This window comes from Centroberyx gerrardi, chromosome 10, assembly GCF_048128805.1.
Source record: "Centroberyx gerrardi isolate f3 chromosome 10, fCenGer3.hap1.cur.20231027, whole genome shotgun sequence".
In the NCBI taxonomy this organism is placed as follows: Eukaryota; Metazoa; Chordata; class Actinopteri; order Beryciformes; family Berycidae; genus Centroberyx; species Centroberyx gerrardi.
This window is the reverse complement of record NC_136006.1, coordinates 9795424-9819302: the sequence shown is the minus strand read 5'-3', so window position 1 is coordinate 9819302 and position 23879 is coordinate 9795424. Positions and strand designations below refer to the sequence as shown.

At 40.1% G+C, this 23879-nt stretch overlaps 1 protein-coding gene across 2 annotated transcripts in view; it reads right to left on the bottom strand.

The window, feature by feature from the left end:
- The window catches only part of tfpia (tissue factor pathway inhibitor a), a 39425-nt gene that overhangs the window by 824 nt on the left and 14722 nt on the right, over window positions 1–23879 (bottom strand). Inside the window, exons 2-6 of one of the 2 annotated variants that reach the window (XM_078285895.1) lie at window positions 18407–18610; window positions 7756–7932; window positions 6203–6280; window positions 5821–5877; window positions 897–1088 (exon numbers count right to left, since the gene is read on the bottom strand). In XM_078285895.1, coding sequence (XP_078142021.1) covers window positions 897–1088; window positions 5821–5877; window positions 6203–6280; window positions 7756–7932; window positions 18407–18610 — 708 coding nt within the window. The remainder of the gene's footprint in view (window positions 1–896; window positions 1089–5820; window positions 5878–6202; window positions 6281–7755; window positions 7933–18406; window positions 18611–23879) is intronic. The other variant, XM_071897845.2, reaches the window with a different exon arrangement.

Below are 23879 nucleotides of genomic sequence, written 5' to 3'. Positions count from 1 at the left end.
CTGCAATGACAGAACAACACAGTAGGAAAATAAGTTAATTTGAGGTAATTTTGCTAAGGATTCATTACCTGGTGGCAGTGAAATACTTTTATAGGCACTTGTGCTGCCTACTGTCTCGCAATAATCACCATGATATATTAAACATAACTAGTTATAGTAATGAGGTCATTAAGTAAGCTAATCAATGCATTAATTAACAAATATTTCTCTGTCGACATACTTGTCCTCAAATAACACATGGGTGATATTAATATGAACTCCGTATCTTAAAGCATTAAGGAATTATAGTAATTGTAAAAAAAAAACATGTTTTTCCTCTTTAATATGCAATTTTTGCTCCAAAATCTAATCAGCTCATCTACTCTGTAGGGGAAACCTGTGATGCAAGTGTGAAGTTTCTATCATGTATTGATCTTGAATTAGTGTGTTCACAAAATGGAATATCCACCATTTAAAAAAGTGATACCTACTCTTTCAAAATGATTACTAGCACAAAAATAGAACAATTTATGATTTTTTTAAAGGAGTGTAAGCCCTTGGTTGACAAAATCATAACTCTTTTACAGACTATATTCTCTATATTTAAGAAATATCAAAGATGAATTTCAAATTAGTTGGGTTTTTTTCCCCAAAATGGAAAAAAATATTTTGGAAATTAACTCTTAAAATAAAGGGATTGGAAGCAACTTACTTGTGCAACGTCAAAAATGTATTAAAGCGCATAAATAAACAACAGCGCATAATGAGCAGGTGATCATATATAGGCTATAAACATGCAGAATGCAGAAGTAAGGTGCTTCCAATCCCTTTATTTTGAATATATCCTGTGCTATTTTGGAAGCCCTTTTCTTCCCACTATTGTTTTATGTGGAAATGAACTCTTGAAATAATCATACCCTTACTCCTGATGTTCATGCACATCTTCAAGCAGTGTCTCCTGTGGGTGAAGTTGTTCTTGTTCCCCCCACAGCCGCTGTAGCGGAACATGTGGCACCTCTTGGTCTTGGGGTCGTACGCAAACCTCCTCTCTGCCCCGTCACACGTTCCCCTGTGCAGAGGAGCGAGGCAGAACTCTGGCGGTATGAACTCTGCAAAACACAGTAAAAGCAAACACAATATTTAAAGTTTCTTAGAAAGATACACTGCGTACATCTGGAAAAGCAATACCTGAGAAATATATAATATGGTAGCTGCAAAATCAGTAAAAGTGCAGTGAAACAAAGACAATATTAACGTAACCATGGAATATTAAAAGTTGCATCCATCAGAGGAAGATATTGTTATCCAGTGTGGATGTTTTTTCAGTATGTTTGGTACAAATAATATATGCACTGTGCAATAAAAAAAGTGCAATCCTCTAGTAAATAATTTCAATCAGTTTTTCTTTAACTATGGGTCAGGACCTAAAATGTTGTGTGCCTGTTTCTGGATAGTTAAACCCATTCCAGTTTGCTTACAGGGCCCGGAGGTGGGTGGATGATGCCACTAAAACTAAACTAAACTTGGTCCTAAAGCACCTAGAGAGCATTAAGAATTATGTCTAACTGCTTTTCATCAATTTCTCTTCAGCTTTTAACTATATACAGCCTCATATCCTTGGACATAAGCTTTTATCTAACTTTGGAATGGATTTTTAGCACTTTTGCACTGGCTAATAGACTTTTTTAACTGACAGATCTCAAATAGTGAGAGATAATGGAGTCCTGCGAGAGGTCTTATCCTCTCCTGGCTCTTATCCTCTACAGGACTTTGTAGTCTCTCCATTTTAATTTGTTGTACTTTATACACAAATCACTGTCAGAGCAATCGTGATTCCAGACATGTTATTAAGTTCATAGATGATTATGTCATCCCTCTCCATGGTGAGGAACAGAGCCATGGTCCAGTTGTAGAAGAGTTTGTTAGCTGGTGTGAGCACTCTTTCCTACAGCTGAATATATCCAAGGCTAAATAGATGTGCATAGATTTCCATAGGAGACCTCCCTTGCCTGTGGCAACCTTCATTAAAGAGCTAGGTGGTGCAGCAGTATAAATATTTGGGAACCTCAGTTCCTAAGGAAACGGAGAAGTTTTAATGTGGACAGGATAGTTGTGAAAGTTCTGTTCTCTTCTTTCTCTGAATCCATTTAAACTTTTTCAATAATCTGCTGGTTTGGTAATCTTAGCCTGGAGATAAAACCAAACCCTGGATTTTTATTAAAGAAGTAATTTTCCCAAAATGAAAATTCAGTCATTATCTACTCATCTCCATGCCAGCTGAAACTCCACCACTGAAGTTGGTAGGACCATCAAACACACAGCAAGTTAGTAGTTCAATTTCAGCCTTGTTCCAAACTATTGAAGTTAATGAAGCCATCTTCTGAACTCCAAAGAAAGTATAAAATGTCCATCAAATTTCTCCAAACAGCTCATGCAGCATAATCACTGTGGGTCCAAAGGTCCAATATTTACCTCATTATCTCCTATATTTTCCCACTTACATTGCTTTGTTCTAGAACAAGCCAGTAGTCACCATACAGTAGCAACCAGAGTCAAGCTGTTTGGAGAAATTTGATGGACATTTTACGCTTTCTTTGGCTCAGAAGATGGCTGAAATGGAACTACAGGGCCAAACTCGCTGTGTGTTTGATGGTCCTACCAACTTCAATGGAGTTTCAATGGAGTACATAACATAATGACAGAATTTTCATTTTGGCGTGCACGGTTGCTTTAAACTGTACCGAAACATCACAGCCGTCTTCCAGGATCTTTCTCATGTGAAAGAGTTCTGGGCGTAGGTTCAGTGTGGGACTATTAGATGAGTTCAAGTTTGTTTATTTATATAGCCCTTTATCACATGCATGTCTCAAAGGAATTTACAGAGAATGAGCCTAACTAGATCTAACTGATCAACAATCTACCATAGAACAGAATGATATAGGACACACATCAGGAAAAGTACAAGACACACAAAAGCAGATTTTAGCAAGACTTAACAGCCTACCTATTCTACATAGCTTAACCTGCCCGGCACCACCAGCCTTAAGACTCTCAAAGCATACAACTTCCAAGAAAACCTTATTAGGAAAAAAAAATGGAAGAAACCTTGGGTGGGCCAAGTCAAAGAGGGATTCCCCACTGGGACGGCTGAGTGTGCAGTGGGTGCCAGGACAAACAGTTACAATAACATGGGAAATGACAATGACATGAGAAAAACAGGAAAACAAATGAGGCAGAGGTGAAATGTGGCAGAGACATGGGGCCACGATCAGCGCTAATATCCATATATAGGGAATCTTTTGTCCCAGCAGCCATTGAGTTTTCAAATGAATTTGAATAGGAGCCTATGTTAGTTCATGGAATCCATACTAATTCTGAGTTGCCCGAATTAGGTGATGTTGTTGCTGTATGTATGTTTTTATTTGTGTGTTTGGTATGTGTCTATTATGTTTTGTGTTTTGGTTTTTTTGGACTACTGGCTACAAAGCAAATTTCACTAAAGGGACATTAAAGACCTTCTTGACTCTTTACTCACATGACATACATTCTAGTGTTTTGATGACCCTGGACCCCAGTGCAACACTGGGGTTAACAGGGTTCCTACACTCACTTGGACATCAAATTGAAGGACTTTTCAATGACTTTCAAGGTCTTGTTTGGTTAAATCTAAGGACTCAAAATCACCATGTTTTGGGGTACATGACATTGGTCAAAATTAGACACCATAGAGGAAGAAATCATGGTCAAATCATTAATTTTAAAACTGAATCTCCATCACAGGGTTAAGAACCTCTGGTTTAGATACAAGGGTCTGTCATATACAGGGTTAACCACTGGCATTAAGACTGTAAATAACAGAAAATCCACAAGATGTCAGTGTTTGGTTTGGAAACGGGGCCCTCCATGGCATTTCACCAGAATAACACCATACTGAGGCTGTATCTCAGTTCCAAAATGTTCACTTTCCAGATTTCCTAACAACTGAAATTGAAGGGTTTACTTCCAATATCATATATATCACGGTTACCTGGTATTCATGTTTCAAAATTTCACAATGCATATCATTGCATCCTCCAAAGTGTTCCTATTTTAAAGTCAAGATCTGATAACTCAAGTGAGTTTTACTTTCATGCCGCATTTTGTCAGAGAAATGTATCATTTTGTTAAACGCTGGAGATCTCATTACAGAATCAAACTCTGCACTCAATTTTGAAAGAAAAATGGATGAAAAAATATAGATGGATAGGGAAGTGGAACTATTGAGGCCCACCCATCTTGAAACTCTCCCTCTCAATATTTTTTTGACAAGAGTGAAATTGAAAATCGAAAAATGATAACCGATAACACTGAACGAGTGGAGGGAGACCGGCCAAGTGCTCCCCTTCGCTCTCCTGTTGCAGCACAAAAGAGCCTTGGAACACGGCAGTGACGATCTACGCTCCCTCACTGCTAATACACAGAAAATTAATAGGTGGGAATATGTGACAAATGGGCTGCGGGGAGGAGAGGCTGATGCACTCTGCTTCTGCCCTTTGACTTTCACCACAGAAGCAATTTTGCGAGCTGTCGACCATCTCTGCCTGGCTGCACCTTGAGGGGGTTTTTGCAGTAAAACCCACTGACAGCACACCGTAGTTAAATAGCTGAATTGGATTTCTCTTACTTTGAGACTTGTTTTTAAGTATAATTCAGAATTCAATACGGGCAGGTTTTCTTCTCTGAGGACAAGTTGATTGGTTCTATTGTGCTTAGAAAACTTAGAAAACTTAAAGGAGAATACTGGTGTCATTTAGAGTTATAGAGCCCATTTATTACGGTTTATGTCTAGTTTAGATTTCCCCCAATCATGCTGTATGACATTTTTCTTTGTTGTCTTTCTTTTCAAATACAAACTTTGCTATCTTGAAATTAACTGCTGTCCCGGCTAACAAAGACACCCCAAATAAAAAAGTACAATGAAGTTTGGCGACATGTTTCTGAGGGATTATTTCCTGGAGGAGACTTCCATTCCTTCCTGCGGGTGTCAGGTGATTGACAGTAAGCAGAGCATAACGCAACGCAGCGCTGATATGAAAACACTCAACTCTGGCACAATGAAATAACGATAAAACAGAAACCCTGACAAAACCAAATTATGGCTTCATGTTTACTGTGATGGGATTATCTAGCTCGGGCAATTTTCAAAGTCTGTGGAAGTTGTTTTTCATACTTTACAAGAATGAATGGCAGCAAATGGCAGGGAGGGAAAACGAGCCCTGATATCTCCAAATACATTGACTGTGTGCAGACACACAGCAGGAAGAATGTAAAGGAGAGGGGCACGTAGACCAGTGATTCTCAACCTTTTTCATATCAAGGACCTTAATTTAGTCCACATTAGAGCCACGGACCTCAATTTGATGAGATTTTGTCTCCCGGACCCAAATCTGAGAATTTTTTTTACTGTTAGATATAATTTTGTGCAGAATCCCATGACTATCTGTATTGTAGGTAGAGAGATAACAGTGAAACTATGATCAAAGTTCTGCTACATGCTCTAATTGTGTTAACGATTGGCACAAACTAAAATAATAAAAAAAAACACAGATATTATCCTTTAATCTATCCCAAATGTCTTGTGTTGTGCAAGACAAATTCCCCATGAGGCTAATAACGATCTTTTCTCATCTAAAAAAAAAAAAAAAAAATCATATTTAATTTCACTGATAGTGATCACTGTTACCGAACTGAGAAACTGATATCAACTATACAATAATATCTGAAGCTGTTATTAAAAGAGAAAATTGTTTTTCTCTTGATGCCTGTCACATTTATACACTCTTACAACATCACTGCTCTCACCTGTCGGTCGGTGGCTGGCGTCCAGATGCACTTGAGGTTGACTTAAAGCAAATTCCTCTGAGAAACAAATAAACAAATATATTAAGGTACTATCAGTCATTTTAGGAGTGATTTCATTTAGAGGAAGACTGCACATCCTGTGGGTAAAGCACTGAATCAAAACTCTTATCTGGAAAATGATTGCAAAATAGTTTTAGCTATGTATTGCTTGTGTGATTTACTCTAACACAGTTTGTGTCTATAATCTCTCCTACAATTTATTTATGAAATGTAAAGTAAGATTGTCTCTGGGAAGTTCTTTGACCTTTGCATACTTAATCTATAGTTGCAAGGCTGATTGATACAGTGGTAATGATTATTAGAATGATGCCAGTTGTCTTACCAGTTACTCTGATTGGCCGTTCTTTGGATTTTCTAGTCGGCTGTGCAATCTCAACCTCCGGTACCTTTGTGGTGTGTCCTGTAATATAATAATAATAATAATAAACTTTATTTGTATAGCACTTTTCAAAAAGCAGAGTTTACAAAGTGCTTTACATAAAAATCTAAACAATAAAGCAATAAACACAGTACAATATAAAACATTTTCTTGTTTTATATTGTACTGTGTTTATTGCTTTATAGTAGACACAATAAAACAGCAAATTAAGTAAATAAAAATACATAAATAATTAAAAATATAAGAGTTGCAAGCATAATCGGATAGATAAAAAGGCAAGACCGTAGAGATGAGTTTTAGGACGTGATCCACAGTTTAGTTATTGTTTGAACCAAAGAATGAGAAACATTTATTAAGCTATAATTTCACTGTTATTAAAAAAAATGATGCCACAGAACCATAGTTTGATTGTGTTGTTAACCTAAGTTGAACCATCTCAGAGCAAACTCCCACTTTTAATGAGGTGGATAAAGTCGCCTGTGCTGTGGTGGGAAACATCAAAATGCAGTGCAGCAGATATTGAACCGGTGGGGACTCCGGCTACAGATATAACATGCTGATTGAAGTGACTGTTAGAGCCAGGGCTTTTAACTTGGCCTATAGTTAGAATAAATCTCATTAAATCCCAGTGATCAATCATAATTAAACTATGCATACGTTTTAATTTCACTGGTATCAGTGTAGAAGGGGTGGGGGTGTCCAAACATACATCTTTTAAGGTTACTAATAAAACAAGACAGAGTCATTTATTGGAAATTACTATCCATAAAATATGTTACATTGCTTTTTCATATTGATTTCAGTGCAGCATGAGGCTGTCGGCGGAATTGGTCACAGTAGAGCAACTTGCTTGTTATTTTCTTTGGCAAATTCAATATCTAAATGACTTCTAAGTCGTGCCTAAGTCTAGCATAATTGAATGTGTTTCGGTCACTTTAAAACTATTTAAATGCTAAATCAAGGTGGAACGTGATTTCATGGTCAGCAAAAATCCATCAGAAAGTTAATATTCTGAGGTAGAACTATTTTGATTATGTCACCAGGCTGAAATGAGTTTCTTCCCATTTGCTGTGCAGCAGGGGCCTTGGCTGTCTGCGAGTATATAAATCACACCGTGCATGTTCCTCAGAGGCAAACGCAGGAAAATAATTATTTCTCATTGGCCAAACTGATGAGCTTGTAATGACAAGGTAAAAATGGTAATGACTTGAACTGTAGGGGGCATAAGTCCTTGACCCATGAGGCTGGGGGCGTAGGGTGCTGGCTTTAATGCTCTTAGAAGCAGGGGAGACCTTGAAATAACATCTCTATTTTTATTAAGCGCGGTCCATTTGATTCCTCCACTAAAATGCCAACGTCCCGAGCATTCAAAGCTGCTGAGCACAATAGCATTCCAGATTGTATTGGAGGTATTGAAACGGGACCCGGCGATGCCACCGCCTTGACAACTTGGCCGTGCTCCAGTCTCTTCGAGGACAATAGTTCAAATCTCCTACCTGGGTTCTGGCACTTGGCCTGGCACTCCGCCATGCTCCTGAAGTTGTTGGCATTGCCAAAGCAGCCGCCATAAAAGAAATGCTTGCACTCCTGACTCTCGCTGTCAAAGAAGTAGCGCGTCACCAGCCCTCGACAGGGACCAGGGGCTTCCGCTAAATGGCATGGGCTCTTGTCAGCTAGGAGAGAGGGAGGGAGAACAGTTGTGAGAAACCAAGAAACGACTCTATCATGACTTATAAAACCATATAACATTATAATATTCAGTCCGCTGCAAAAATAGTGGGTGAAATTGCTTCGTTTCACTCTATACACACGAAAGTGCACACATGCTCCATATTCATCTCTTCAGGTCTGAAATGTAATTCATGAGTGTCATGTTTCATGCAAGTGAATAAAATCACTTTACTGACCCAATACTTTAGCTACTTACTTACTGAACATACAGACATAACATTTTTGAAGGTGGGTCTGTCATCATTCACTGTAAGAAGAAATCAACACACCCATTTCAACAAAAGCCCATACAGACAGACAGACAGACAGACAGACAGACAGACAGGCAGGCAGACAGACAGACAGACAGACAGAGAGGCAGACAGAGAAATAATAACAGGCCCATAAATCTTTTTCAGTCAAAGTTTCATGTTGTATCTTCCCTCAGTTTGTTTGTATTGATCGATGTTATTTCTCAGTTTCTCTGCTGATTTTGTTCTGAACACGAAGCTCCAATGAAAAAGATAAACTATTGTCAGATAGACTCCCTTAAGAAAGCGAAAGCAAAAACCCATAACATGCTTCACCGACTGAATTCAAGTCTTAGTTTTGCTATGAAAGCATCACTTGCTTTAAACTGCACTTTAACTAAATTACTTATTTCTAAGGTATGACATATCAAGTTACAGAGTGAGTAATTGTTTTTTTTTTTACTTGTGTGTATGGCACAAGGCCTTGAGCAGTGAATGGCACATTTGAACAAAAACACTGAGTTGAACTGAATCAAACTAAACCATCTTGAAAGCACGATGGGAAGATGGAGGTGGGGACACAAATACGGACTACAGATGTGTGGTGAAGGAGATTAACAGAGGAAAGTGCTCCAAAGTGTATTGGAAATGAAAAGACACTTCCTTGAAAGCAACAGAAAAACACATTGAGAGAGAAATAAATACACCGAAAGAGAGAAATAAGGCTGAGCGGACTGTTGTCGTCATACTCTATAAATGTCCGCTGAATCAGACTCTGCCCAGCTCCTCAACTGCTCTTTGCAGCCCAACTTGTCTTCAACCCCCCCAACATTTTCCCATGCATGTCAACCTGGACTCCTCCTGCACTCCTTCCAACCGTGTGTCAAATTGAAAACCTTGGCTCTGGCATACAAGCCTCGACTATTCCCCTCCCTGTCTCCCCAACGGTAGAAAGTCACTCAGTATCTTCCATTGTAAACTGAAAACAAGCCTGTACCTCGTGCTCCCTTCTCCCCAGTGACCAACATCCCCTCTGCCGTATCTTCCTCCTGTAATGCTTCTACCTCTTACCTCAGTTCTTATACCTCCTATTTCTCTTCTTAGCACTTCCTTTGCACATGGTCATCCTAAAAGCTAAAGAGTATTGTCATATTGTCAGTACACTGTTGCACTAGAGCTCTACTGGGTGCTTGTTTTATGTGTGATTCCTATGTTTTTCCTTTTATCTTGAACTGAAAGCACCAATCATGCAATTTTGTTTCCTTTGTTTCTGATTGTGTGTCTGCGGTTTCCTAGTCGGCCATTCTCATTTATTTCTCAGTTCCCCCTTTATGGTTTTGAAGAGGTTTAATAGCAAATAAAACTTGAAGGTTACAGAAGTTTTCTGTGTCATAACCGTCAGACAAACTTCCATACACACTGCATTCAGTTTCTCTTTAACACCAGATACTGATATGATCCTGAAAACGGTTGTAATGTTGAGGGTATGATGCAGTGCTGGGGGTAATAGATTACATCTAACAGGATTACAGTAATCTGATGAATCTGATGATAAAAATGCTACAGTTGTAAAAAAAAGTGTATTACTGTTGTATTGCTCATTAACATGTTTAAATGGAAAAAGGCACTTAGACTAAGATTACATACACATAATATTTCACATCTTAAAATAATGCTTGATGATGATTTTAGCGATATGTCTCTTAATCTAAAGATTGTGGAGGCAAAGTAACTGAAAGAAGCTAGACTATGATTAAATTATCTGTAACATCACATTACATTTTGAGAGAAACTTTCCCACCCTTGCTAACCTTGGATTTTTACCAGCAGATATAATAAATAACAGTGAGCTGTTGCGGAGATTGTTCTCTGCTCCATTTTTGTCCTTCATAAGACACAGTCGTATCTTATATCTGTCCTCCATCAATAAATTTCACTCATGATATTTCATATATATGTTTATGAGCTCCGGTGCCAACGTTTGCACTAGCTGAGTCTGACTTTTTTTGATGTGGATACTTATAGCAAAGCCACGCATACACACACACACACACACACACACACACACACATAGAGACAGGCACACCATATTGTGGGTGAGTGATTTACTTTCAGCTCATTTGCAGGACATCGCCCCCACTAGTTAAACTGCTGGCATAAAGCCAGAACCCCACAGATAAAATGAAATAAAAATTCCCCTAATCTCCTGCCATCTCAAGCAATGATAGCCAAATGAATTGACACACTTCATTACAATATGTCACTCAAGCGCCCATCAATCCTCAGAGGGCATTTGAAATCTAGTGGCTAGATCTGGGAAGCACCAGAGTCAAACCTGTGTATGTTGTCAACAGTTTTATGTCTTATTCTTCTTGATTAGTTAGGCTCAGTGCCCACAATCGCAGTGGTGTCCTTGAGGAAAACCATGCATGCATACCAACCTGCTACTAAACTTCCAGATGTCCTGAGATGTGCTCCCACTGTCCCATTCCTTTTCTCTGTGGCTGTTTTCCTACATCATCTGTATGTAGATGTAACAGGTGTTATTATTTTTATTATTTAGGCTATTTATTTTATTTATTTATTATGTTTTATTATTATCCTTACTTACTTATTTTATCTTTTTTCTTAACATGTAATCTTATGAGTTGATAATGTAATTTTATCTGACAAATGATGTAATTTTTGTGTTGTCAAACACGTTGAATTTGCCTTGTGTCTGAAATGTGCTATAAATAGTTTCCCTTGCCTTGCTCCAAGGACAGGCATTGAAAGTTAATATTAGCTAAATTCTGTGATACAACGCAACAAATATTTGCATGAAATATTGTAGCTGTATCTTACCTAGTAAAAAGAAAAACAACAACTGGCTGTGCGCAAGTAATGGTGAAATACATAGCAACAAGGCTAGAAAAAGATGTATCTGAAAAAAGTTTGTTGTGTCGTGGGTATAGATCTATTCAGTTAGTCTGATAATTTGTTTCCAAATTTAGCTTATTGTGACGCAGGAAACTTGTCTTGAGCCCTGTAGCCTCTGTCTAAAGCACTGCAAACTGTAGCTTGAGAAGAGTCAGCTTAGTTAACCTGAACAAACAGCTTGTTTTTTATCTTTAACTAACTAGAAAGCAGTCTACTTTAGCAAAGCAACCCGATATTAACGTCAACTTGTAACTATACCAACCAGCTTCTAAACGTTAGCTTGTGTGCACATCAGATATGTTTACAAGACAGTGATCGTTAGCTTGTTAGCTGCTTGACATTATCTGAACACAACACTAATCAAATTTAGCAGTTTTTTATTAAGTCTATTGAATCCTGTTGAGACGCCCATGTTGGCTACCTCTAGAAACACAACCACCTGTTCACCCACTGTTACCAAAGAGTTGTGAACCTCCAATATGGCCGCCAGAGGGTATCATGCCTTCTATTCTTTTGGGTTTATCAGCAACTCCCACTATATTTCATGTCATAATTTCATATCATAATTAAAATGTTGTCACTGTGACATCTAAACAAATCTCATGAGGTGACATTGACTTAAAAGCATGGGGAGAGAGATGTGACAAAGGGCAGTCCAGCACTCTTGATGGAGCAATGCAGAGATGAATAATTCAGAAACACAATTCTCTATGAAGGTTGTGAGGGTGGAAAAGGTGATTTGTGTTTTGCAGGAGAATTATTGGTCAGCTCTTTTTATAACCAGTGGGTGTGAATCATAGGGCCCACCGTGCCGGAGAGGTTTGGCCGCTCTCCAAAGAGGACTTCAATATTTCAGCAAAATTGACTTCAAGATTTAAGACAGGCCTGCATGGTTTTGAGAGAGAGTGTCTCTTTTGTGTGTGTAAAAACATATTTTTCACATTTGTTTCACATTCCTGCCCCCTCTGGGAGGAGGGATACCCTTCAGAAAGATGTGAAATGTAAGATGAATCTATAGAAAACTATCAATGTTTAGATTAAGTTAATTGTTTTGGGACTGAGCCATGGTTTCTTTTCTCTCTCTCTCTCTGTCTCTCTCTGTGCCATGGTTTCTTCTCTCTCTCTCTCTCTCTCTCTCTCTCTCTCTCTCTCTCTCTCTGTGCCATGGTTTCTTTTCTCTCTCTCTCTCTGTCTCTCTGTGCCATGGTTTCTTTTCTCTCTCTCTCTCTCTCTCTCTCTCTCTCTCTCTCTCTCTCTCTCTCTGTCTCTCTGTCTCTCTCTGTGCCATGGTTTCTTTTCTCTCTCTCTCTGTCTCTCTCAGTCACTTTCTCCTTCTTTTCTTCACTTTTCTGAGATTACCTATTATGAAAGGTTTTTATTGTCTGTGACTTTAAAGTGCTGACACTGCCTTGGCCGGGTCTCCTGTGTAAAAAAGATCATTGATCTCTTCTGGAATCAATCTAGCTAAATAACAGAAATGAACAGCCAAATAAATGGACACGGGCGTAAAGATATCCACTGGCCACTGGATGGAGACAGACATAATCCAATCACACTGCAACACACCGACCTAAACAGCACTGACAGACTGTCCCTGCTCCAGAAAGAAGACCAATCAAGAGTTTTACTGGAAACAGAATAATGTTTAAGCCTTGACTCACTAGTGCAGCCGACACACTGGCTCTTTCTTTAATCACATCATTTATGGATGCCTACACTGAAGCATCAGGCTTTAAAAACCCCTGGCTGAGGGGCAAAATCAGTGGCATCTAATTAATCGCTTCTATTTTTATAGACACGGTTTTATATTCCGTTTTTTAGATGTTTTCATATTTGTTTTATATGCTTGCCATGTTTTATTGTTCATCTTATAATGTTTTTTTATTTGCTATCATTTTGTTGTCTGCACATTTTAAAGTGCTACACAAATAAAGTTTACTATTATTAGTATTAGTACATCAGATATGCAAATCTATGTGAGTCGTGACCATCCACATGCAAATAGGGGTCGGCCATTTGTGGGATTGAAGCACTCATGTCACAGAAGGTTAAAAGTCTTTCACAATTTGCAGGCTGAGCTCTGATGAGTGTAATATGAGTGTAATATCTTGGCACAGTGATTAGCCTAATAAATGGACAGGGCTGAATAGCTGTCTGAGATTTTTCTAATTGTCTAGCCGGTTGTGATTTCGGCAAAGCAGACTCCTCCACAGTCTTCCAATCCGGCGTCTGTTCATCATATACAGTTCTGCCACTTCCACAGACTCCATATTGTTTGTGCTGTCAGCTTTCGTTTCACTTTTTTCCTTCGTTTACTTTTTTTTTTTTTTTTAACAATCCGAGTTACACAGACTGAGCTTACGCCTGGAGCTAAGATAAAAAAAAAAAAAAAAAAAAAAGAAACGCCACAGTCTGTTTCCATGTGATTATGTCTCTGACCTCTCCGAGCAGCGCTGTGGAGGGACATCAGACCAGAGGAACCCTTTGGCACATAATGGTCTATGACTCATTAGGGTTTTCAGTAAAACATCAGGGCAAAGGAGAAAAGCCTTTGCGAGGCTACGGAGATATAAAGCATCCGATGCAGTATGCCAGAACGTTCCTCGCAGCGGTTCGTCATCTTAAAGGCCATTCTTGTAAAGGTGTGTGACGGGGTCATCGTTTGCTGGAATCACGTGTATGAAACATGAAAAGGTATTGTTGACTGATAGCTACAATAGATACAATGTGTCCTCAGTGCAAACTAAGAGTGTTGCTGTGAATGAAAATGTCGGCTGCTCAGGAGGAGAAAGACACATGTAGCACATAAATGCATGTTAGACCTTGAGATCTGCTTTCTGTAAGGTAGAAGTGCAATGACATTTTCAAAAAGCCTCTCTGAAGCTGTTAAGCAAAATCCCTCTCTGAGAATTCAACTCTCACCTTCTTGTTAGTGTGATGTATGAAAATGGATTGGTGTGACACAAAAGGCTTTCACTTGGTGCAAGGTAGGCATGTTCTGTAACATGTAAGCTATGTAAGATGTGGAGCAATTAAATACTTCTTGATCATTTTCTGTTCTCTCTTCTCTTGGCAAGGATTCCTGTTGATGTGGTTCAAATTATCTTGGCAATCACTGTTTATGGGGAAGAAAACGTATTCAGAATACCGAATAAATGTATCTTTTTAATGATTAGAAATTTGACTATGGTTTCTATATTGTCTTTCTGTAAAACATTAATATATCACTGTCAAATGAATTGGGATTCTTTGGTATAATTACCGTAAACAAATGAGACCATGGTTGTGATGCTGGTAGCCTCTATGTCTTGCCAGTTGTATTGTTAGTGTAAGTGTTTCTAAAATTAAGAACACATTTCCCATAAACCCTGTTGCCTCCTGTCGCAGCAAGGATGTTGCTACTTGTCCCTCTTCCCCAACATCACTCATTGTGTGTTTGTCTTCTCATTGGAAGAGATTTTTCCACCAGCCTTTCTCTCCTTCCACCATCTACCAATACAAGAAACTCTGAAAGTTTAGCTCCGTTTGCACTAGAAGAACAGCGCCCTCTTTCTGTGTTGTGCTATAAAGCAATCCAGCAGTTTTCTCAGTTGTCTCATTTGTTTACAGCAGTGGTTCCCAACTCCAGTCTCGGGAGCCAGAATGCTGCAGGTTCTCATTCTAGCCTTCCAAAAAGGGTCTGATTAAACTCTGGGACGCCAGGTGAATACAATTAACTACCTGGTTGGACAGAAAACCAGCAGTACTCTGGTTTAAATAAAGCTGCTGCCCCGAGGACTGAAGTTGGGAACCATTTGTTTACCATAATTATACTAATGTCTGTTATTTGCTAATTAAATATTTGTAGGTCAGTGCATAGCACATTAGGACACTAACCAGGTTTAGGGTTCACTTCCCATTGGGGTCACCCATTCTAAAAATATATACACTCATGCAACTGTAAGTTGGTTTAGATAAAAGCATCCACCAAAAGTTGTTTTCAGCTCAACCAAGAAGCAATAAAATAATATATATTCAGAAAAACACTGAGCACTGTTTGATGCAGTGTAACTTTCTCTATGATGAAAAACCTCGGTGAGTCTTTTCCTCACAAGTGAGACTTGGCACTGACAGAGAGTAGTTGCAACATTTTGGCATCTGACTCTGACACTGTGTTGACATGGCAGCTTCACACTTCAGTCACAAACAGACATCAGCTTTATTTCATGTCACCTTAGCTGAAGCTAGCATTTCCAGACTCAGATCACCAGTTTTTTCTGTGCAATGTAGATTTGTGTGTTGAATAATGGAGGTGCTTAGAGTGGATGTATCTATACGGCAATGCCTGCAGGATGCAAATGCACTCATGAGTCTCTTGTCTGACTGAATAATGCATCCTGTGGCACACAATGAGCTGTGTGAAGGCGAAGGTTACTCTTTGCCGACGGGAAAAAGCACTGTGTCACGCCACGGAAAAACACGGCATCTAAATACTTTGATAGATGTGTTCTTGCTGCGCCTTCTATTCAGGAATGTGCAGGGGCATATTTCAGTGTCGATCAGAGGAGCGCAGATATTACAGGTGTATTGTTTGTGTGCTTTGGATGACAGACAGCATTACACACGGAGCTGTTGTGTCCACCACAAAGGAGGTTTATATCCTTTTCACACTATTACCTTATGCCATTCTCTAATCTCCTTCTGTGTTCCTCCAGCTCATGTTTTTCCCATTAGCCATCTCAGCAGTGCTCCAATCACTGTAATTGCTTTTAAACCAAGTCGGCGCACAACAGCTTGTCTCAGTCTGGTTAAGTTTGACTCATAGTTGTATGGGTATCATCTGATGCGGCTTTGTTTGCTTTTAAAGAGCATTAGTCTTATCATATAATACTGACATTCTAATTAGCAGAAGCTACATGCAGTGTGGTGACTGAAAGAATGCATTCCTACACAGTCAAGTAGGCGAGACTGTAGCTCAGTTCATTTAATGAGTTGTGAATCTTTACTTTTCTTTCTTTTCTTTCGTTTGATGACCTCCAACCCTTCCTTTCACTTCTGAGAGGGAAATTCAGATACTTCAGATACTCTCACTCTGTTCTGCATCATCGATCTGTGATGTTCAATGCCTTCCAGGAGTTATTTTGTGATGAAGCGTTGGAATTTACTATTAAGGTGTACCCACTTTCCCTCAGCCTCCCTTGTCTACTTCCACTTCACTTAGTGATTTCTTACATTTCCCAGAATGCCTTTCAACAACCCCCACAGAAGGGCCGTGAACTTGTTGCATTCAGTTGTGGAGGAGAGAGCAAGGGCGATGGCGGATGGAGATTTTTTCCTGCCGAGAAAAGCGAGAGTCGCAGCAATTACTCATAACGCAAAATGTCTTGTGGCTGCATTGCATTCTGGTCTATTGAGGCTGCTGTCGGTGGAGAAACTGGTCTCTCTGCCTCTTCTAAAATGGATTTCTCCCTGTATGATTGTTGAACGTTGATGCAAAATGCTGAGTCTAGAAAGAAGCCCTTGATCTTTGATTCTGAGGGATGACACCAAAATTATATTTACTGTAGATGTTTTAGATCATAATTTTTTTTTCTGCAATCAAACTCCATTGTAGCTGCACTGGAAATATCTCGATTTGACGTCACATTGTCTACGTTTGGCCAGTTTATCTGTGGGGATAAGAATAATACACCACCGAATACCAAAATGGGCCCAGAAATGCAAAGGTCATCACCAATAGCTCTACATTAACAGTATTAAAGTGTTTTAAGCTGGATTTTGCCTTTAAGACAGACCGCATAGGTGTTTACTAAACCTACATGATGCAAGAGAAAATAAACTGAATTCCCATTATATCTATCGAAATGTTTTTGTCTCCATGTATTTTGGATTCACCGGTTAGCTGGGAACACTGCCATAACATTTTCCCCACCCATCAAGACTCCAATGGGAGAATGCATTTTTATCTAGACTTCACATTTCATTCTATAATTGAGCTAAAATAAAAAATCTGAATCCTTAGCTATTTCTAATTTTAATGCACACCCTTAATTACCCACAGCCTGCACAAGCAGACTCAAAGACACAGACACAAACTGACACACACACACACACACTCACACACACAGAGACACACACAAATACAGATGTAAAACATGTATGCAATGGCAGCAAGCCATGTATTTCATGTTACTTGTGTGCTTCACTTCCCTCCTCCCTGTGTGATATTTACTGCTGTTTTTATATGCTTAGTTGTAACAATTATTTCCCCCTCATGATAAACTTTATCTGATCTAATTGCATAATAAAGTTATACTGCCTATAATGCAGTGTAATACAGAGATTACCAACCTTTTTTTCTGGCGGGTGACCGATCATGTTGATGTGGTAAAATGTACGTGACACCAATGTTTAAAATATAGGGCTTTTTACAGTAGGCCTACATTAAGGCATTTAGCTGATGTTTTTAAACAAATAAACTTACAATGAGTGAGTAAGTAGGGGTTCAGTGTCTTGATCAAGCATACTCAAGAAATGTCTGTTGATGGATACACGTTGGCAGTGGCGGGCATCACACCTGTGACCTTTCCCCCTCTCTAACCACCAGGTCACCCTTCTGTTTACTGTATAACATTTTCCTTAGGGTGCAGACACCCAGCTTCTGTTGTGAGCTGGTTAGTGGTTGGTGTTAGTTTGTCAATGATGAATGATATCATAGTGATCCATTTTCAATCAGAGGATCCCACTTCCCTGGCCCCGAAGTTGTGAAAGCCCAGTGTTCTAATAACTGTCAATTAATATCAGTTTATCATCAATTTAGGCTCTCTAACCAGTAACCTCCCTGACTGATTTGGAAAAGGTTAGCCATTTTTTTGTCGTTAGCCAGATGCCTCCAGCAAAACTGTCTTAACACTGTTCAAAATGAATGTGCTGGCAATGTGCCATTTCAGCCACACACCAACAAAGTGGTTTTCTAAATAGGATTTTAAGCTGCTTTCAAAATGCCCAAGGTGGCAATGGAGCTTAATGAGGAGCAATAGTCCTTGAAAATAAAAGTGACCATTTGCTAACAACACCATAACAATGCAATGCTATAATATAACAACCTCCTGTTTGCTGGTGATTGCAAATATAACCCCTTTGTATCAACTGACAGTGACGTAATGTCGGTGTCTGTGTTCATGTGGTTGCTAAATCTATTCACAAAAATATCAAGGTGCAACTCCAGAAACATCTCAAAGAACGTTTTCAAATGTAGCCTAAGATATCAACCGGAGGTCAAACTCACCAGACACAACACACATTTCCTCACAGTCCTCCAAGGTCTCGAAATTGTTTGCGTTGCCCCCGCAGCCTCCATATTCAAACTGCGCACAGCGTCCCGTGTCGATATCGAAGAAGAATCGGTCCTTGATGGCCTTGCAGTGCCCTGGATCGTCCTTCATGGCGCACAGCTCGTTGAAGATGAAGCGTTCGGGTTGCGCTCCATGTGCTGAGGTGGGATGGAAAGACAAAGTTAGCAGTCTGCTGCTTGTGGCACTCTGTGGAAATGTTTTTTGCAGAATTTAGGTCACCGCAGCAAGCTCTAACCTCGGGCTTTGAGATAAGGTAAAGTTGCATGCCAGCATAATTTCAAAAAGACTTCAATGTTAATGGTTTGACAGCTTACTGTTTTTAGATACGTGGTTGCAGGGGGCGACTGTGTGAGGGATTTGTGCAATAGCAGAGCATGGTGACTGGCATTTTAGAGATACTTTTCTATGCGACCTGACTGAATAATTTATAAAAATGCAAATGGAACTGTCATAATGTATATTCCCTTTCCAGTCCATATACAGTTGCACTCAGTTGATCAAATTATTCAAACCATTGCAGTCAGGACAACTCACATGTTTGTATCAAACAACATATTTTAATAAGATAACATAGAAATACAACTTTTGGTTTTGGTGAATAGATGTGCTTTTCTGTTCTACCTCGGTGCACTGAGCATGAGCTATCATCAGGGAGCACATAAATCCCCCCGCTACAGGAAAGCAGATCTCAGGAGGTGGCAGCTGAGGTGGAGATTGGAGAGCAAATGCAGCAAAATATTCATAACATGCAGCACACAGCAGTAGATCGCACAGCAGCAGATCATAAGTGGCGGATTGCAGAGTGAGCAACTGGGTGAGTATTAGTGTGGTTTAAGTAGTCCGCCATATTGTGGAGAGTGTGCGTGATTGGCGGATATTGAATATTCTGCTGGATGGACCAATAGGCCGCAGCCCCCTTCGAGTTTCCTGACTGAGCTTGCATTACTCATAATCTTCGTATTCAGGTAAAGACATGTACAGTGAATTATGTGGAACAGCTTGCATACACACAGCATCCACTTAGTACTTTCCCATTGTCATCATCATTAGCAGCAGGCTTTGTTGGAGTGAGGAAACAGGTGAGATGAAACTCTTCCAGCTCTACTAACCGCCGGTCAGAATGTTAAATCACTGTCTCAGTGTGCTACCGGGAAATGGCTTTCCTCCGCCCTGTTTCCTGCTGTTTTTAGGTCAGGCTAGGTTTCTGTAGCAGTACAGTTTCATCAAAACTCCCTGAGAAGAGCAGGATCTCTGTCCAAGGGGATTTGCAGATGGTCCAGGCTTGAGTGACAGTGTTTGGAAGTGTCAGCCTACTTTGCACATCCTGGAATTCAATAACCTTGATGGAAAGAGCTATTCTTTCCGAGAATAGTTTCAAAGTTTATTTTTAATGCCTTTCCGCAGTATTAGCAGAGTGGAGAGTGACAGGGAAGGGGGGAGTAAAGCGTGGGGTTGAAAATGCGACAAAGGTAATGAGCTGGACTCACAGTGTCACAAGAACATATTAGTATGGCTGCTGTGGAGCAAGGGATGTGAGCGCATTCAGTCTGAATTATTATGATTGTGCATTTGGCAAACATTAAGCTGGGAACATAAGGCTGAGCTCACATACAGCTTAATCATCATCTAATTCCGTTATTATCTACTGTGATCGGAAAGCTTGGAAAACAAACATTAACTTCTCTTTGCTGTAAGGTACAAAGTTCCATCAAAGCAAGCCCCCTTTAGCGGCAGCCAGCCTGCCTTGGCCTATCAGCCCAGCAGTCAACAAACAGTCGCTCTGCCAGGCAAGTGGGTAATGAGAGCCCCGGCTCGCCACCGCAACCTGCCCTCCTCCTTCACCCGTACAATTCCAATTTATAACCAGGGATGGGGAACACCAATCAAATACTCCCAATCTCTCTCCAGCCTCTTGGCTTATGGTATTGCTATTACGGGAGGAGGGGGGTGGGGGTGGGATGAAATGTTTTCCCCGCATGATATTTTTATTTACATTCTTCTTGTCTGGGCAGATAAGCGGCGGAAGATTTGGTCGTCCGGCAGGGGGGAAATTACACAGAAAGACAAGCAATCTGGGTCCCTGTCTCAGCGGGCCAAAGCCCCATTTTGGCTATGTAAACACACCTCCACGCTTGAACCTCGCTGAGCAAACTTTACAGGGAAATAATGACAAGTCGAGACTGTTTGCTCTCTTCTTTGACATCGGAGGCCTCAAGCTACCCGGCGGCCGCAGTGGGGCCGTTGCTCGTGAGAAGAAATGTTTGAAAAGGGGCAAAGTACCGACTGGTCCTCGTGATAGACGTTTTCTTGTAAATGAAGGAGGTTCAATAAGCCAGGATTTTGGCCGCCCAAGGAGAGGAGAGAAAACAGGATGTTCCTATTGATTTGTACTCTTCCTCTTCTGAGACAGACAGAAGTACAATAAGCAGTGTGTTCTTCAATCACTCCAATATCCAGCCAGCGCTATTATGAGTCGGTCCAAAAAAAACATGGGCAAAGACAACTGTATGGGTTCCCAACTAAATAGAGAGTTCAGATATCACTGAGGGGCTTTCAAACCCCGAGCCAAATCAAAACATTTTCTCTGCAAGGAAACCAGATATGGTCCTCAAAGAACACACACACACACACACACACACACACTCTTGCTCTTCAAAGACGATAACGTTGAAAACTCTAACAATAGAGGGCAGATGTTGACTATACAGTAGGCCCAAAATGCTTTATTTGCTAATTATAGCGCAAATGCAAATCCCTTTCCAAGCCTTCCACAAATTCATCCCAAGCTTCCAGAGCTGTCATCAGCAATCCTCCGCATTGCTGAACAGAAGGTAAATACATAGTCCTACTCTCACAATGCATCAGCAAATCTCTTGGAAGCCAACCAACAAATCAGCAAGCTCCCTGAAACATGTACCATGTTGAATTGGGAAATAGATTTTGGATGCATCAAATTTCTATTGGCAGCTAGTCTCCCAAGTCTTGCAGGCAGGCTCAGCTTGGCCAAGGCTTGCGCACAGACACATACACAAAACTCAATTTGGATAACGATCTGAGTTGCTCAACATGTGCACCGTGCCAAGCACCTCTGTAATTCACAATACGGGCAGGTTGCGCCTGTTTGAGGCCAAGTCTCAGCTTGTTTAATATGCCAGAAGAATATCCTGTAGTTTTCTATTTTATGCTTTTGTAAGGGAGACTTGGGCATCAAGTGTGCAGCACCCATCAAGTAGGAAACATAACAAACAAACCATTATCATCAATGACTGATTGACTGACTGATTGGTAAAGTAACAGACAATACACCATTAAGCATACAGCATTATCAGGATGACAGTAATGTATCATATAACAATAACCTTCTCAACAGCTATGGAAGTACAGCTGGAGAAAGAGAGACAGATGGAGACAGAAACAGAGAGAGAGAGCAGTGCCACAGTCTGGACAGATTGACAGCTCCCAGTGGTTTTATCATCTGCAACCCTGGCTAAGGCGTTTAGCTCCATGAGAGAAAGTAGTTCCTGGACTTTCAAGGCTTTCTTGACCATATCCGTCTGAACTTGAGCATTTTTTAACATACTGTGTAAGTGAGAAGGAAACTGTCCTTTCTTGATAAGAAATAGGGAAAAATAGAGTATGGCAAAACAAACAGTTTGCTGACTGTGAAGTTGGTCACTGTGGGTGAGGTTGACTGTAAGTCCAGAAAAGAAAAAACATAAATATGTTTTGAGGCCTTAGTATCAATATTACTAAAGAAGAAGAAAGGAATGACGGAAGAAATGCTGTTAGAAGAAAACTTTGCTAGGAAGTGGTGACGATCGTAATAAGTTCTGATGTGCACTCACCATCAAGGGGCAGAAAATCATTCTTCTGATCAAATTAACTTTCTCATTGAAATCTTAAGTCGCCTCCCTACAGTGCAAAGGCAGTCATGGTGCGTCATTATGCACTAACACACTGCACCATAATTACAGCAATTATACAAATGTTAGAGCTGAAATCACGGTGGTTAAGTAGCTTAGGTGAGGTTTTTCTATTTTCCATCTTCCCTAACAAAGGGAGTTGCGTGAAGCAGTGACACACCTAACCCAAAAAGCACAGAATAGAGCATTGGGCTGGCTGGAAGTCCAACACCATAAATAGCTTCAATGAGTGTCTGGATGTATGAGGTAAGTGGTTTAAATTGTCCCTCATGATGAAATTGGTTTGAATGCATCAATTGTGGAGAAAAGCATGGTGGATGAAATGAAATGTATAGAAAAATGAATGCCAATGATTTCAAGGGCTTGATAGAATCAGAAGTAGCATATTCATGTGTTGATTTCACTGAGATAGCAAACAACACTGAAACGACTGTCACAACTTATTAAGTGAACCTCATTCAATAGCCTGAGGGCAGAATAAGATAACAATAATCTAATATGAACTTTGTTAGTCTTTGTGCAATGCGTAAAATTCTGCAGTCAAGTTAGTCACCGCTGCTGAAACACTGAATATTTTTTTTAGTGACTCATGTTGCTAAGTGAAGAAGAAGAGCAGTTCTTCCATTAACAACCGATGAGTCAAAGAGAGTTTGTGATTTTGCATTGCAACATTCGGTGTAAGGGAAGTGCGGGTGTGTGTGCCATTGTGAACAAAGCAAAAGGGCACATCAACCCTGCCGGAGCGGATAGGCCTACAGCATGAAAAGCTGTCGGTGTTAATCAGAGCCGTGCCCCGCGGCCAGCGGACAAAGGGCCAGTGTTGAGTCACAGCCAAACGCCTGTCCAAAGCTATTACAGCTGCACCCATCTATCAAGGCAACAGGTATGGACCACAACTACTAAGCTTAGTCACTCTCATAAGAAGGAAGTAAACAAGGCTGACCTGTATGTGTTTGTATGTGTGTGGGTTTCAGAGCTCCAAATTAACTTGGAAAAACCTCAAAAACCCCAGCAAAAATGTAAGAGCACTGCCAAAAAATTTAAGGTGCACCACTTTTTTAATTGAAAAATGGCCACTGCTGTGAAATGAGTACAATTCTCTATTCTGGCTATATAGTACTGAATATCCAGATATGGAAAATAGAAACATATCAACACTATTTATTTACATAGACTATAGCTTCCATACTGTCCACCCGCTAAATGCCACATCTCACCTCAGTTATCATAGAAAATTCTGTTGAAATTCTGTTGGGTTGAATCAAACTGGCGAGTAGGGAAATGTATGTCTGTGAGTGGCTTTACACTCATGTTCACCTTATATCTGAGTGTTGGGCAATTTTACGCTCTCTTACAACTAAAGTGTCAAGTTAACACATGCAAGCAGTGTGGAGCATAGGATAGTTTCACTTTAGTTTTCACAATAGGATTCTCTGTCGAATTGGAGGAAATGCAACAGGAGCAAAGTTCCTTTCTCCTTTCA